Here is a 13269-nt window from a genome sequence, read left to right as displayed (position 1 = left end):
AATCTCTTGCTTAAAGGTTAAAACCCTCCAGGGATTTACAACAAGGGAAGAAGTATAAAAGGTTATCAACCCCGCACACATGTGCAGTGTGTTTTGGAAAAGTTGACCCCATTGTGTACAAACAAATGTTCGTCTGTAATCTGGGAGTCCTGTGCCGCCCCGACACAATGCTACTGCAGGACCCTAGTTCAAGGAAAGGGAAAATTAAATAGAAAAAAATTTTTCAAGGCAGTCCTTTAATTGGCATTGTGGTTAGTGCTCGTGTTAAATAAATATTTAGCTTATCGTTCTGCATGTGCAAGGGATGAATCATCTAATTAAATAATGTCATCAAAGATAAGTCTTATCACCTCTGTAGGTGAAAATACAGATCTACGATGGCAGGCTCTTAAAGTTATACTTGCGGATTTTTAATCTATCTTTGTACAAGGTAGATTTGGGAGGGAGGTTACTGATGGTACCCTGTGCCTCATGGAGATGAGCGAAGAGTAATAATCCCAGCAAAATTTGCAATCCCTCCTGAAATTTGGTATTACTGTTTAGCATCTATCATCAAAAGGAATCTGCTTTGAATTATTTTCCAGTCGTAGAATGATGCATGCTTTTATCTATTTTCAGTCTCTCACCTACTATTTTCATCAGAAGTACATGTTTAAAAGAATAGCTACGTGACCATGTAGTCTGTACCCCAGAACGTGTGAAACAGGGAATAGGAAGACAGGCCAGTGGCTTTTTTCGAAGGGGACAGTAGCTTGTCTAGTGAGCCAGTCACAGGCCAAGCGTTAGTAGGAGGCATGGCTTCCCTTGATGGAGTCCTCTCGTGCAATACAGTTAGCTCCTTTCTTAAAAAGAAAGTCACACATTTAACATCACTACTGTGTGTGATGGGAGAGCTGAGCAGGTTACATATGGGAAAAATCTCCACTCCCTCTTCCATCTTGCAACCAAATTTCTTCAGTTGTATACCCTCGCCGTCTCCATGTCCTCATCTCCCACTCAATGTACAACTGCCCCCAATGTGATTTCCTCCCCACTCACGCCAAGGAGAGCCCCCTTGCTGAGAATACATCATGTGTCCAAATCCGATGGGCAATCTCAGCCCCCTTCTTATGGTCCTTTCAGCACCACTGGACGTGGTTGGCCATGGTCTGACCAGACCTTCCCTGATTCCAGACTCTTCTAGCCTTGTTTCCTTCCTGCCTCTTTGGTCTCTCATTCCCAAACATCTTGGCTCAATCACCTTCTTTGACAGGACCTCTGGTTGTTGGAATTCTGCGGGCCTCAGTCCTAGGCTGTCATCTCTATTCCCTCTGCTGTTTTCCTAATCAATCTTACTACTCCTGTGGTTGCGATTACCCTGCTGCCCTGGCTTCTGCTCACCTCTGTAGCCCTCCCATATCCATCCCTGCTTCCTTTTGCTCTTCTAGCCACTCTGGCCCATTTGCAGCTCCTTGAACGGGCCATGCATTTTTCTACCTCACTGTTGCACAAGATCTTCCTTCTGCCTGGAGCCCTCATCCTCCTCTCCCACCAGCCTCCTTTTTTTTCAGATAATTCCAACTCACACGTCAGATAGCAACCCCATTAAATACTTCCTCCAGGATACCTTCCAGAGATCCCCAGGACTAAGTGATATCCCTCTGTTAGTAGGCTTTATTAGACAGTTCAGTATGGTGATCAAAAAGGGTCCTGGAATTAGAATTCACTGGTTCACATTCTGGCTCTGCCACTTACTAGCTGTGTGATTTGGGGCAAAATATTTAACCACTCTGTGGCTCAGTTCATTTCATATCATACTGTTCATTCGATATCAAACTAAACCCCTTGCACTGGAATTGCTGTGGGGACTAAAAGATTTAATACAGTCAATGTTCAACTCGGTGCCTGGCACCCAGCAGGCGCTCAACAACGGACTAGTGTTCTGATTACTCTCCTTGGTCACAATTTCATGGTCATAGTGAAACAATGAATTGTGCCACTGATTCTTCAATGATGCTTATCTCTTCCATTAGACTCTAAGCTCCGCGGAGACAGGGATCATTCCCTTGTTTTCTGTTGCTTCCTCTGCACCTAGCAGAGTGCCCGGCACTCAGCAGGTCTTAATCAATGTTTGTGCTGAATGAAACAGAAATGGATACACGAGTAAGGGAGTAAATAGAATTGCTCCATGATATACTTAGAACAATAAATATAGCACAAGGAGGAAGGATAAGGACCTCGATTAAGAGCGGGTGTTCGGAGGAAGTAGAGACTTTATAGCTGAACAGATCAAGGAACCTCCAGCCAGGAGGATAGAATTTGAATATGCAGTGATTTTCCTGAGTCCCAGAGGCAGGGAAAGATGGAGATTACCAAACCAAGTAAACGGCAGGATTATTTTGGTTTTGCCAAACACCGAAAAATAGTTTGACAATGATAACTGCCCCTCCCCACTGCCAGGATGAGAATTCTCAAAGATTAGTTTCTGCATTTTTACTTTTGCATGGACACTGGAAAACCCCTTACCCTATTTTCAACTATGAAAAATCAACTCCCTTTGGCGGTGAAGATCTGATCAATGCTTATTAAATATGCTTGCTCTGGAATATAAAATCCAGGCCTTGATGTATCAACGAAAGCAATTGCTTCTATTCTAAAAGCAGCGGGGAGCTGAACAGGGCATAACACGTGAGAAGGGTGCTTCTGGAAGATTAATCTTCTAACCATGTAGACCATGGGGCAGGAGGGAAAGAATGGAAGCCATTGCAATGGCTCACAGGAGGGGCCTGAACCGTATTGTTAAGTAAGAGGTGGGTGGGATAAATGTGCGAGAGAGTTTTGGTTAGGCTCAGAAGTCTTAGTGATGTTACCCTGCCTTTGAAATAAACATGAGAAATTTTAGACTCTGAACAGTAATGGGACTTCAGAGGCCAACTCCCATATTGAGTGTGGTCCACTCTCTGCCTTTGCTGATAACACAGTTGAGATTCTGAAAGATGAAGTGACTTGCCCCAGATCACACCACTGGTTAGTGGCAGAGTGAGGCTAGAATTCATAGTTCCAGTTGCCTGATCAGTGTCCATACAGAGAAAGTTTTCCATTTATTCCTGTTGATATCCCACCAGGAAGGCCTTGTAACCCAAAGGGTTGCCCTAGTGGGATAGACCGTCCGGCTTATAGTTTTGCCACTACTGCGTGTCAGCTGTGTGGCCTTGGTGAATTACTCCTCCTTCTAACTTCCCATTTCTCGCTCTGACAAGTAGAGAGAATTGAGTGGTACTGCAGGATCTTTGAGAGGGTTGAATGGCGTGATCCTTGGGGAGAGCTTAGCATCACGCCTGGAACAGAATGAGCACCTCATAAATCACAGGGACCCATGCTTGTCAGCAGCAGCATCTTTGATGACAGTGACTGTCCACAGTCCTATCAGAAATGGCTTGCCTGACTGTGGGACACCATTATTATCTAGAATTTTAAGAGTGCTCAGTTGGCCTCCTGAGTCCTGACTTTGAGGCTCACAGCCCTTGCTAGCCTCAGTTTTCTCATCTGAAAAACTGAGGGGTGTGGAGGGTGGGGGCAGTGCTGGGACTAGAGATGAACTCTAATTTTTCTTCCAATTTGGACAGTGTGTGTTTACGCTCTGTTCGGATACACCAATAATTCATTGTTCAGTTTTCATAAAAACATACTCGGAATAACCACTCAATAAATGTTGAGCAGCAGACCAGAGGATCACACTCATCCTTTTTAAATAAAAAATAGGGGAGTATCAACGTGCCTGGGTGACTCAGCCGTTAAGCATCTGCCTTCGGCTCAGGGCATGATCCCGGGGTCCTGGTAGAGAGCCCCGCATCGGGCTCCCTGCTCAGCGGGAAGCCTGCTTCTCCCTCTCCCACTCCCCTTGCTTGTGTTCCCTCTCTCGCCGTGTCTCTCTGTCAAATAAATAAATAAAATCTTTAAAAATACATAGGAGAGTATCATTTTTATTGAATTCTAATTAGTTTTCCAGGGCTGCCATAACAAAGTCCCATGGACTGGGTGGTGTAAACAACAGAAATCTATTTTCTCACAGTCCTGGAGGTTAGACTCGGAGATCAACACGTCAGCGGGGGTGATTTCTTCAGAGGCCTCTCTCCTGGGCTGGTAGATGGTCATCTTCCTCTGTGTCTTCCACGTCCTAGTCTCCTCTTCTTATTATAAGGCCACTGGTCATAGGGGATGAGGGCCCCCTGTAATGACCCCATTTTAACTTAATTACCTTTTTAAAGACCCTGTCTTCAAATAAGGTCACATGCTGAGGTACTGGGGGTTAGACTTCAACATGCCAATTTTGGAAGGACACAGCTCGGCCCGCGATGATGACCAGGCCCTTTTGTGCCCTTTTGTGCCTTGTGGGTATGTTCTCCAACGTCTACAGCAATGCTGCAGGGCGACGCAGTGATCCTTGCCATTCCTATCCGCAGACGGAGGCTCGGTGGGGCCAAGTGCCTCACCCATGGTTATGAGTGGTGGAACTCGAGTTTGAACACAAACCTGTTTTGCTTCAAAGCTGGTGTTCTTTCCACTCCAGTCTACTACAGGAAAGACGGAATCACCTGAGCCCTAATGCCACCAAAGTCTCTTTCCAAGTCACAGCAAAAATAGCTCTGCCTTCTTTGGGGCCAGTCATTGTTCGGCAGAACAATGTCCTCTTGGGGACCATGGCTGAGCCTGCGTCACAGTGGTTGGGCAAGCTGCTCAAGGGAACCCCCGCGAGAGGCACAGGGGACTGCTAAACCTCACCCTTTGGGCTCCTTTTGTTCCCTCTGCTGATGCTGTTCTCCTTTGCCCGAGGTTCTCTTTTCTTTCTCCATTACACATGAAAGCATCACCCATCCTTCAGAGTCTGGCCACAGACCCCGGTCACTCCCAGACTCACCCTGCTCCACCCCCACCCCCATCCTCAGCTCCAGGCATTCTTATCACTTGTACACAGCAGCTCACTTGGGAGACAGGCCAACGTGGGGGAGGATCTGGCTCTGTTACTTACTAGTTGTGTGTTCTGGGTGAATTCTGCAACCTCTCTGGGCCTTCGTTTTCTCATCTATGAATTAGGATAAAAATACCTATGTCACGGGGTCATTGTGAGAGGCGCACTAAGTGAGTTCACCTCTTTACTGCACTTAGCACTGTGCCTGTTATATAGTAGACATTCCGTACATAGTGGTTTTTACGTTGATGTTTTTCAGTCTATGTTTGGCATCTTACCAAGGAGACTGAGAGCTTCTTGGGGGCAAGGACCAGGACTCATTTCAATTCGTGATGGCAGAGCGCAATTTTGGGGCTGCAGAAAATACTCTGTATTTGTCAGCGCCTAAGTGCAACATATTCGATACTAGATGAGACGTAAAATACAATCTCAAGTAACAGCGTCCGCTATTGGATCGTATCAAAAACTATTGGGTAGGGGGTGCCTCGGTGGCTCAGTCTCTTAAGCATCTTGATTTTGGCTCAGGTCATGATTTCAGGGTCCTGAAATCGAGCCACACATCGGGCTCCGTGCTGAGCATGGAGCCTGCTTCAAATACTCTCTTTCCTTCTCCCTCCGCCCCCACCCCCCACTCACGTGCTCTCTCTCTCTCTCTTTCAAAACAAGCAAAAAACAACAAAAAGCTATTAGGTAGATCACCTTGGAGCCCACACTTCCATTCATCCATTCATTCATTCCCCATTGACTAATTGCTTTCTAAATGCATCTCTTCAAGCTTCCGTTTCTCTGTGGTTTCTCTAGTAGAGAGAGCTATAGGCTGGTGACAGAAGGTACTAGAGTGCAGGGGAATGTGGAGAGCTATAGGCTGGTGATGGAAGGTTCTAGAGTGCAGGGGAATGTGGAAGGAGCCATAGATTGCTGAAAATACATATCTGCAGACATCAGACTTCCCTATGCATCAGAAACCGCTCGGGTGGATACAAAATTTTGGCTCCCACCCCCCTAGAAGTTTTACTTCAATTAGTCGAGGGTGATTTTAAAACAACAAATGGCAAATGGAAGAAGAAAAATAAGAAACTCCCCAGTTGATGGTTCTGGTGTGCAGCCAGGAATAAGAACCCCTGGAGGAGATGATCTGAAAATACCGCAGGGAACTTTTTTACCTAGGCAATGCTAAGGGGAGGGACCGCGTGCCAGGCTAAAGTAGGGAGCAGAGCCCTGGGCTAGAGGCAGGAGGAGGCACCAGCTCAGGGACTGAGCAAGAGTGGGTTCACATTGTCACCTCACCTTCCTCCTCCCCAAAAGGAGCCAGGAGAGTGTCCAGGCTAAGGTACCCAGGAGAGGGGGTGCTAAGGATACCAGAGAGCACGAAAAGGCAGAACTATGTAGAGCTTAGGAAATAAATCATTTCCAGAACGAATCCACTATTGCCTACTTAGATGGAGCTGGAAATTACAACTTGATGATGACTTTGGGACACCAGACCTCACAGACGTGGCCATTTTGTGAACATGCTTTCCACCTTGCAAAGGCATGCGAGCTCATTTGCTCCTCTTCCCCTCCCTCCCCCTCTCCCGCCAATAAAGTCTGGACAGGTAGGGCTGATGAAGGGTTTCCAGGAGAGCAGCTGATTTGGATCACTGGTGGCACCTAGGATTTAGGAGATTAGGTTCCTGGTCTGTTTCAGGCCAGTTTCATAGTGGCGGTTCCTGACGCATAATCAGCCTGCAAGAGAATGTCATTATAGGACTGCTTCAAGGAAACCAGACCCCCACCTTGCAAATGCAGTGCTGCTGGGAACCCTGAGGACTTATTCCCGGCATATGATGTCAGGACGTTTGATTTCCCTTTCCCCGTCTTCTAACTTCACAGACAGGAAAATAGGACCAGAGAAGATCCGGAAGTTGCTCATCACCCCAGGGTTTGTACTGAGCATGAGATCATACTTCCCAGCTTTTTCTAAGACACAGCTGGCTCATTCACGTTGGCGAGTTTCATTAGAGAGTATCCAGGACTTATAATTTAAAAAGAGAAAGAAATTGAGAACAACATCAGATAATTTTTGTTCTTCTCTGCCTGTTTGTTTCTGTGTTTCTTGGCAGTTGTCTGCCATTTAATCCAGGAATGTAGAGTGAATGTGAACTTCTAGGGGATTTACAATTAAAGGGACCCTACTGAAGATACATTGCCTTGCATCTGGGGTTCCACTCCCTGCCTTTAATCGGGTGAATTTGGATTTTTTTTTTCACCATTAGCCAAGTTGAACAGCTTCCATTGGCTCCTCATGGATGAGAATACATGTGAGCTGAGGGTTAATGACAGATTACTGCTATAGGTAAGAGAAGTTTGTCTTCAGGTATCTCCCAAAATGTAGGAACTCCAAAAGCTGAGCTGATCTTCAGCTGGTATCACTGTTCTGATTGGCCAGGCCAATGGTATGACCAAACAAACTGGTTGTTGAATATTTTTAATATTACCTTTCCATCAACATGGTGGCATTCTTTTTTCAAGTGCAGAACCCACCCCTTACCCTTGCTGTGGAGGGGATGACTGGGTTCCTGTTCTCATTCTCCTGCATCCAGAGAACATTCCCTTTCCCACAGTGGGGTCCCTTCTCCATCCTATTGACTTGTGAGTTTGTTGTCACTAAACAGGTCAATAGAGAGAAGAGTGTTAATTTCATCAAGAACTGTCCCTAGGGAAGCTGAGGGAAGATGGGGACAGTGAGCAGCATTGGCCATTGGCCTATACCAAAGGACCAGACATGACCATTTGGGGACATTGTAATTCTTGCTAATTCTGACCCCCAGTCCACTCACCACTGGAAAATGGTGGAAAGGGTATAGAGTTAGCTCTAGTCCCTCTAATCCTAGGTTCCTCCCTGGCTGTCACAGGTCAAGGGAGGCTCATTAAACATTCAGTTATTAACTGCTTCTGTCTGGAAGAAGCTAGTCGAGTGCACTAAGGTCGGGCCTGAAAAGGTTAAATTGCCTCCTACGTACCCATTTCATCCCAGGAGCAGTTGCTATCACCAGGCTCGGTCTGCTCAATACCCACAAAAGCCTGTTCCCTTTGAACAAAGGATCGGTTGCTACGATTGCCCTACGACAGATGCATCTGGTTGAGATATCTATTCTCGTAACCTAAATTGCGAAGCATTTTCCAAAAGCCATTGAGTTGCAGAATTTTAAAAATGTATTTTGATTGCCAGATCTGCAAATTGGGTCAGTTTTCCAGGGCCTTATGCTTCCCTCTTTTCCACTGGGGAAGAGGAAAAGAAGGCAGCCAGCAGCTGGTGATTGAAACACAATTCTCCCCGGCGCGTGAGTCTTGGCTACCATCTGTGTGTTATCCTGGCCATGGTCCCCTGGCACTCACCGCACCGCCTGGGCCGAGGCCCGCCCTTCCTGATGGCTGCCCTCTGCACTCCACCAACGACCAGCGTGAGCCCACGGCAGCCTGCACGCCTAGTGGCTCTCGATGGGTTTTAATCATCTGAGCCCCAGGAAAGTCTGCGAGAAAACAAGAGGTGTAACTCTTCCCGTTTCACAGATGGGGAATATCGGGCTCAGGGAAGATGAGTGATTTACCCAATGACACACCGCATACAGCGATCCTGGATCTTAATCTGTATCTTCTGTCTCTTGGTCTACTGCTCTTTTCATGAAAGTACGTGGCTGTAAAAATGTCAGTGAGGAAAGGAGTCTGTACGAAGCGGTTTGTCCAGGTTCCCAGACCCACGAGGGTTGGAATGATGCCATCTGATACCCAACTTGTTAAGAGCAGCGGTGATTAATCCAGTCACCAAAAACTTCATCTTGATCACCAGCATTATAGAGGCAGCTGTCAAAAACCAGCGCGTAAGATGGGACACGTTATGTGAATATCCCACCTTATGCACTATATTCCTATAAAAGACTATAAAATACGGCTTATATATTTGTGACTAAGTCCGGGGTTTTTCATACTAACAAGTCATAATCCATTAATGTGCGTCATGAGGTCAATTTAATGGGCTGCTGCCAGAATTTGAAGGAAAAATGGGTGAGATAGGATAGGATCGAACTGAAAATATCAGAGTGTGATGTATGTAGCAGAGATAAGTACTGTACTCTGGATCCTTTTGTTCATTTCTTGTGTACATGTTATTCATGCCCCTCCCATTGTTCTCCTCTTTTTGTCATGTGACCTTCGAAACAGGGTTTGCCAGTCCTCCATCTGTTTGATAAATTCTTCTATCGCTAAACTATCGTGTTTACCTTTCAGGCAAAGCAACTCAATCCTAAAGAAATGCAGTCCCCAAGGAGAACCACATTGTGCTTCATGATTATTGGGATTTATTTTTCCCAAGCTACACTGAACTTGAAGTTAGAGTCTATCGTTCATCCCTTGGTGAGTACACCCATGTCAGCTACATTTTTCCTTGTCAAATTTTTCTGATTTCCTGGGAATGTCACAGATGGAAATTGCTTTAAAATAAATCTTTAAGGCCCTTGAGAAAATATTGCAAATGTGGGGGAAAGGGTGAACATAAACAGATGTCAGTGTGTCTACTGGGCTACCACTTAGCATACTCTGACATCAGTGTGGTCAAGGGAACAACCCCCAGCCTCCCTCCTTAACCAAATGGCCACCTTGAGGCCTGAAACTCCACTCTGAAACTGACAACGGTGACTATAAGGCAGATTGTGAGAGCTGGGCAGGACGCATGTTCTCAAAGGGTTCATTCAAACTTGAGCATCAGACTAGAATGCATTTCAGAAGGGGTGTGTGTGTGTGTGTGTGTGTGACAATCACAGGCTGGTAGAGCCGATGGGGCCATAGATGTCGTTTAAACATCTTGCTGACAGATTATCAGGTGGTTTTGTTTTGGCTTTGGGAAGTTCATGGGATATTAGCTTAACGAAAGAGGGTGATGAACATTCCCTTACTCCTTATGGGAATTATTAGTTATTCCTTCCTGAGGCCACCCCAGACACCAGAGACAGGGCATGTTACTCGTTATGAAATCTTGGGAAACTGATGTAATTCTGTGTCTCCATTTGTTCACCTGTAGAACGATGATAATAGTACTGATTTCCTGATCGCTAGGATAATTAGATCAGTTAGTGTTTGTGAAATGCCTTAGAACAGTGCCTGGCATGAAAGTTTTTTGCTATTATTATTTATCTGTCCCACTGTAATGCATCTTTTGCTACCGATTTTTTAAAAAGATGTCTAAGTGCTATTTTATTCAGTCTGTCACTATGAGAGTTTCATTGGTACTTTTTGGCATTCTAGAATGTTGCTTTTTGCTCTGCTTTGTACTTCTTAATTTTAATTCTTTGTCGTCTATTCCAATGATCAATCCTGGTGTTTGGTAAGATATTTATTTATCTATTTATTTATTTATTTAGAGAGAGAGAGCGCGCGGGCAGGGGAGGGACAGAGGGAAAGGGAGAGAGAATCTCAAGCAGACTCTGCATGACTAGATCTCATGACCCCGAGATCATGACCTGAGCTGAAACCAAGAGTAGGACGCTCAACTGACTTAGCCGCCCAGGCACCCCCAGTCCTGTTTTTATAAATGCGCTTGCCTGATCTTTGTTCTTTGTTTAGCTTTTAACGCAGCACTTTGTGTTAATGGTTCTCTTATAAACAACATGGGCATGAAGTTTTTTTTCTTTTAAACCAAATCTGAGTAAATCTGACTTTGATTTGGGAAGCATAACTTTATTCACATTTAATGTCATATAAAGACGCTTGATCTTACATTCAGGATTTTCTTTTACGACTTTATGCACTTCCTCCTCTTTTCTGTTTTCCTGTCTTTCATTTGACCTCGGTTTTCTTTATCTTTTTCATTATTTCTTTCATGACTTGGGAGCTATACACCCCTGTGTCTCTTCTCCCAAACTCCAGTGTGGGCTTCACCTCGTGTGACCGTATGCGGCAGCTTGCTCAAAAAATAGGAGAGAGGGGCGCCTGGGTGGCACAGCGGTTGGGCGTCTGCCTTCGGCTCAGGGCGTGATCCCGGCGTTATGGGATCGAGCCCCACATCGGGCTCCTCTGCTATGAGCCTGCTTCTTCCTCTCCCACTCCCCCTGCTTGTGTTCCCTCTCTCGCTGGCTGTCTCTATCTCTGTCAAATAAATAAATAAAATATTTAAAAAAAAAATAGGAGAGAAACACTTACACTTCCTATGAATTCACAGGGTCAGTATAGTGCTCTAGTTACTCGGGCCTGGGGGGGGGCGGTGGGAGGAATCCTCAGCATGAGGTCAGCTCAGCAGTGGGGTCAGCTGTGCCTCTGTTCCAGGCTTTCCTAGCACTCCTGGCTGCAGTGGTGCCCTCCTGCTAGGCCAGGCTGGTCCTCACTGCGGTGGTCCTAACAAAGCCCCTCCATCCGTCTGGGGGCATAAGCTGGTCAGGGGATAAGCCAGTGACTTCCCAAAGTTGCTGGTGGAGTTCAAACTCTGTCTTCCTGGGAACTCCCACGACCACCCCAAAAGGTCCCACATTTCCTCTCTAGACCTGCTTTTGATATGTCATATCTTCATACAACCCAAAGGCAGAAGACTCCCTCATTAGAGAGATGACCTTGAACCTGCCTCATCAGCTTATCTTGCCCTAGCAGCTGCTCAGTTCCCAAGGCTGACCTTCTACCGTTTTAAATGCAACACGTAGTAATGAGCTTTTAAAAACTGTTGTGGTAAACATGCACACAATTTATCATCTTAACCATTTTTAAGTGTATAGTTCAGTAGTCTTAAATAGACCCACATTACCATGCAATCCATCTGCAGAACTTTTTCACCTTGCAAAACTGAAAATCAATAGCTATTAAACAGCAGCTTCCCATTTCCCCCTTCCCCTGGCTCCTGGCAACTGCTGTTCTACTTTCCCTCTAGGACTTTGACTACTTTAAGTCCCTCATGGAAGTGGAATCATCCAGTATTTGCCCTTACGTGACTGATTTCACTTGGCATAATGTCCTAAAAATTTACCTATGTGGTAATAGGCGTGAGAATTTCCTTCCTTTCTTAAGTCTGAATAATGATCCATTGTACGTATATCCCACATTTTGTTTATCCATTACCCATTCATGGACACGTGGGTTGCTTTCTAGGCTATTCTGAATAATGATGCGGTTCTGAGCATGCGCACAGAAATGTGGGGTGACGGGCTTTAAAAGTGCTATAATGTATCTTCTCAAACTTCAGTGTGTGCATTAACCCGTCTGCGCACCTTATTAAGATGCAGATTTCAACTCAGGAAGTCTGGGGTGGGGCCCGGATGCGGCCTTTCCGACAGGTTGTCCTTGTTCCTGCTCCAAAGATGGCGCTTTGAGCAGCAAGGTTGCGGACCCTCAACCTCAGATTCCCGGCTGAGTCTGAAGCCCAGCTCTGGTTAGCTTTGGAAATTTCTTCAGCAAGTTTCTTCATCTCCCTGAACCTGTCTCCTCTACACAGTATGAGAATAAATAGTATCTCCTTCGTTGGTTTGTCGTGAGGATTAGACATTCTCATACACGAGCGTAGGCCTCAGCACAGTGACCAGCCCAGAGCAAGAGCTTCCAGATTTGGGGGTTACTTTTACTATGCTAGTGCAACTAAACCTGGATTCATACACCTTTGTGAGGATACATCCTGACAAGAGCTTTGAGGAGACAGTTATCCAACCGGAGGCAAAGATGGTAAATCGGGGATTCCAAGAAAAAGGGGAATGAGTGACAGGACCTTGGTGAAGAGGAGTGAGATCTGGCGACCTCCGGGGGCCTTTGGTGACTACCTTTTTTGGTCATCCTGTTCACTGGGATAATGTTTTCTACCCCAAATATGCCACTTATCATTCCTGATTGTCCACACCTACTTCAGGCCCCCTCTCCTCCCCGTACACAATTATTTGAAAGTCATCACGTCCAAAAGGTGGGGCATTTCCTGGAATTGGTGACCTTGTGTCTTCTGGCTGAGACTTGGCCATAAGGAAATCCTCTTTGGTCAGAGGTGACCCTTGTCCTCAGCTACTCATCTGGGTACCTCTACATGGACAAGCAGAGGGAGGCCCCCTGGAGGTTCTGTTTTCTCGTCTGGAGTAAATACTTCATCTGGCAAGATCTATGCTCCCCTGTGAGTTCTCCTCAGCACCCAATGTTTAAGAGAAAAGGCAATTGTCGGAGTCACAAAGGTCCCTGAACTGGGGGTTACATGAGGACTCAGGAGGGCAAGGGTGGCCTCTGGTGAGCCCCAGGCTGGCTGGACACACACCACTTCCAGAAACTGTCCAAGCATCTGGTGTGCCTCAGAACATTACTTTCCATCATGTAAGACATTGAGCCTTAGA

At 45.9% G+C, this 13269-nt stretch overlaps 1 protein-coding gene across 1 annotated transcript in view; it reads left to right on the top strand.

Annotated features, from left to right (window-relative positions):
• ADGRF5 (adhesion G protein-coupled receptor F5) overlaps window positions 1–13269 on the top strand; it is a 78233-nt gene that overhangs the window by 6121 nt on the left and 58843 nt on the right. Inside the window, exon 2 of the mRNA XM_002919003.4 lies at window positions 9215–9340. Within this exon, the coding sequence (XP_002919049.2) occupies window positions 9239–9340 (102 nt within the window). The 5' untranslated portion in view covers window positions 9215–9238. The remainder of the gene's footprint in view (window positions 1–9214; window positions 9341–13269) is intronic.

The sequence above is a fragment of the Ailuropoda melanoleuca genome, chromosome 19 (genome assembly GCF_002007445.2).
Source record: "Ailuropoda melanoleuca isolate Jingjing chromosome 19, ASM200744v2, whole genome shotgun sequence".
NCBI classification, from domain to species: Eukaryota; Metazoa; Chordata; class Mammalia; order Carnivora; family Ursidae; genus Ailuropoda; species Ailuropoda melanoleuca.
The sequence above is the reverse complement of the archived record's forward strand: the minus strand, read 5'-3'. Positions and strand labels throughout refer to the sequence as shown.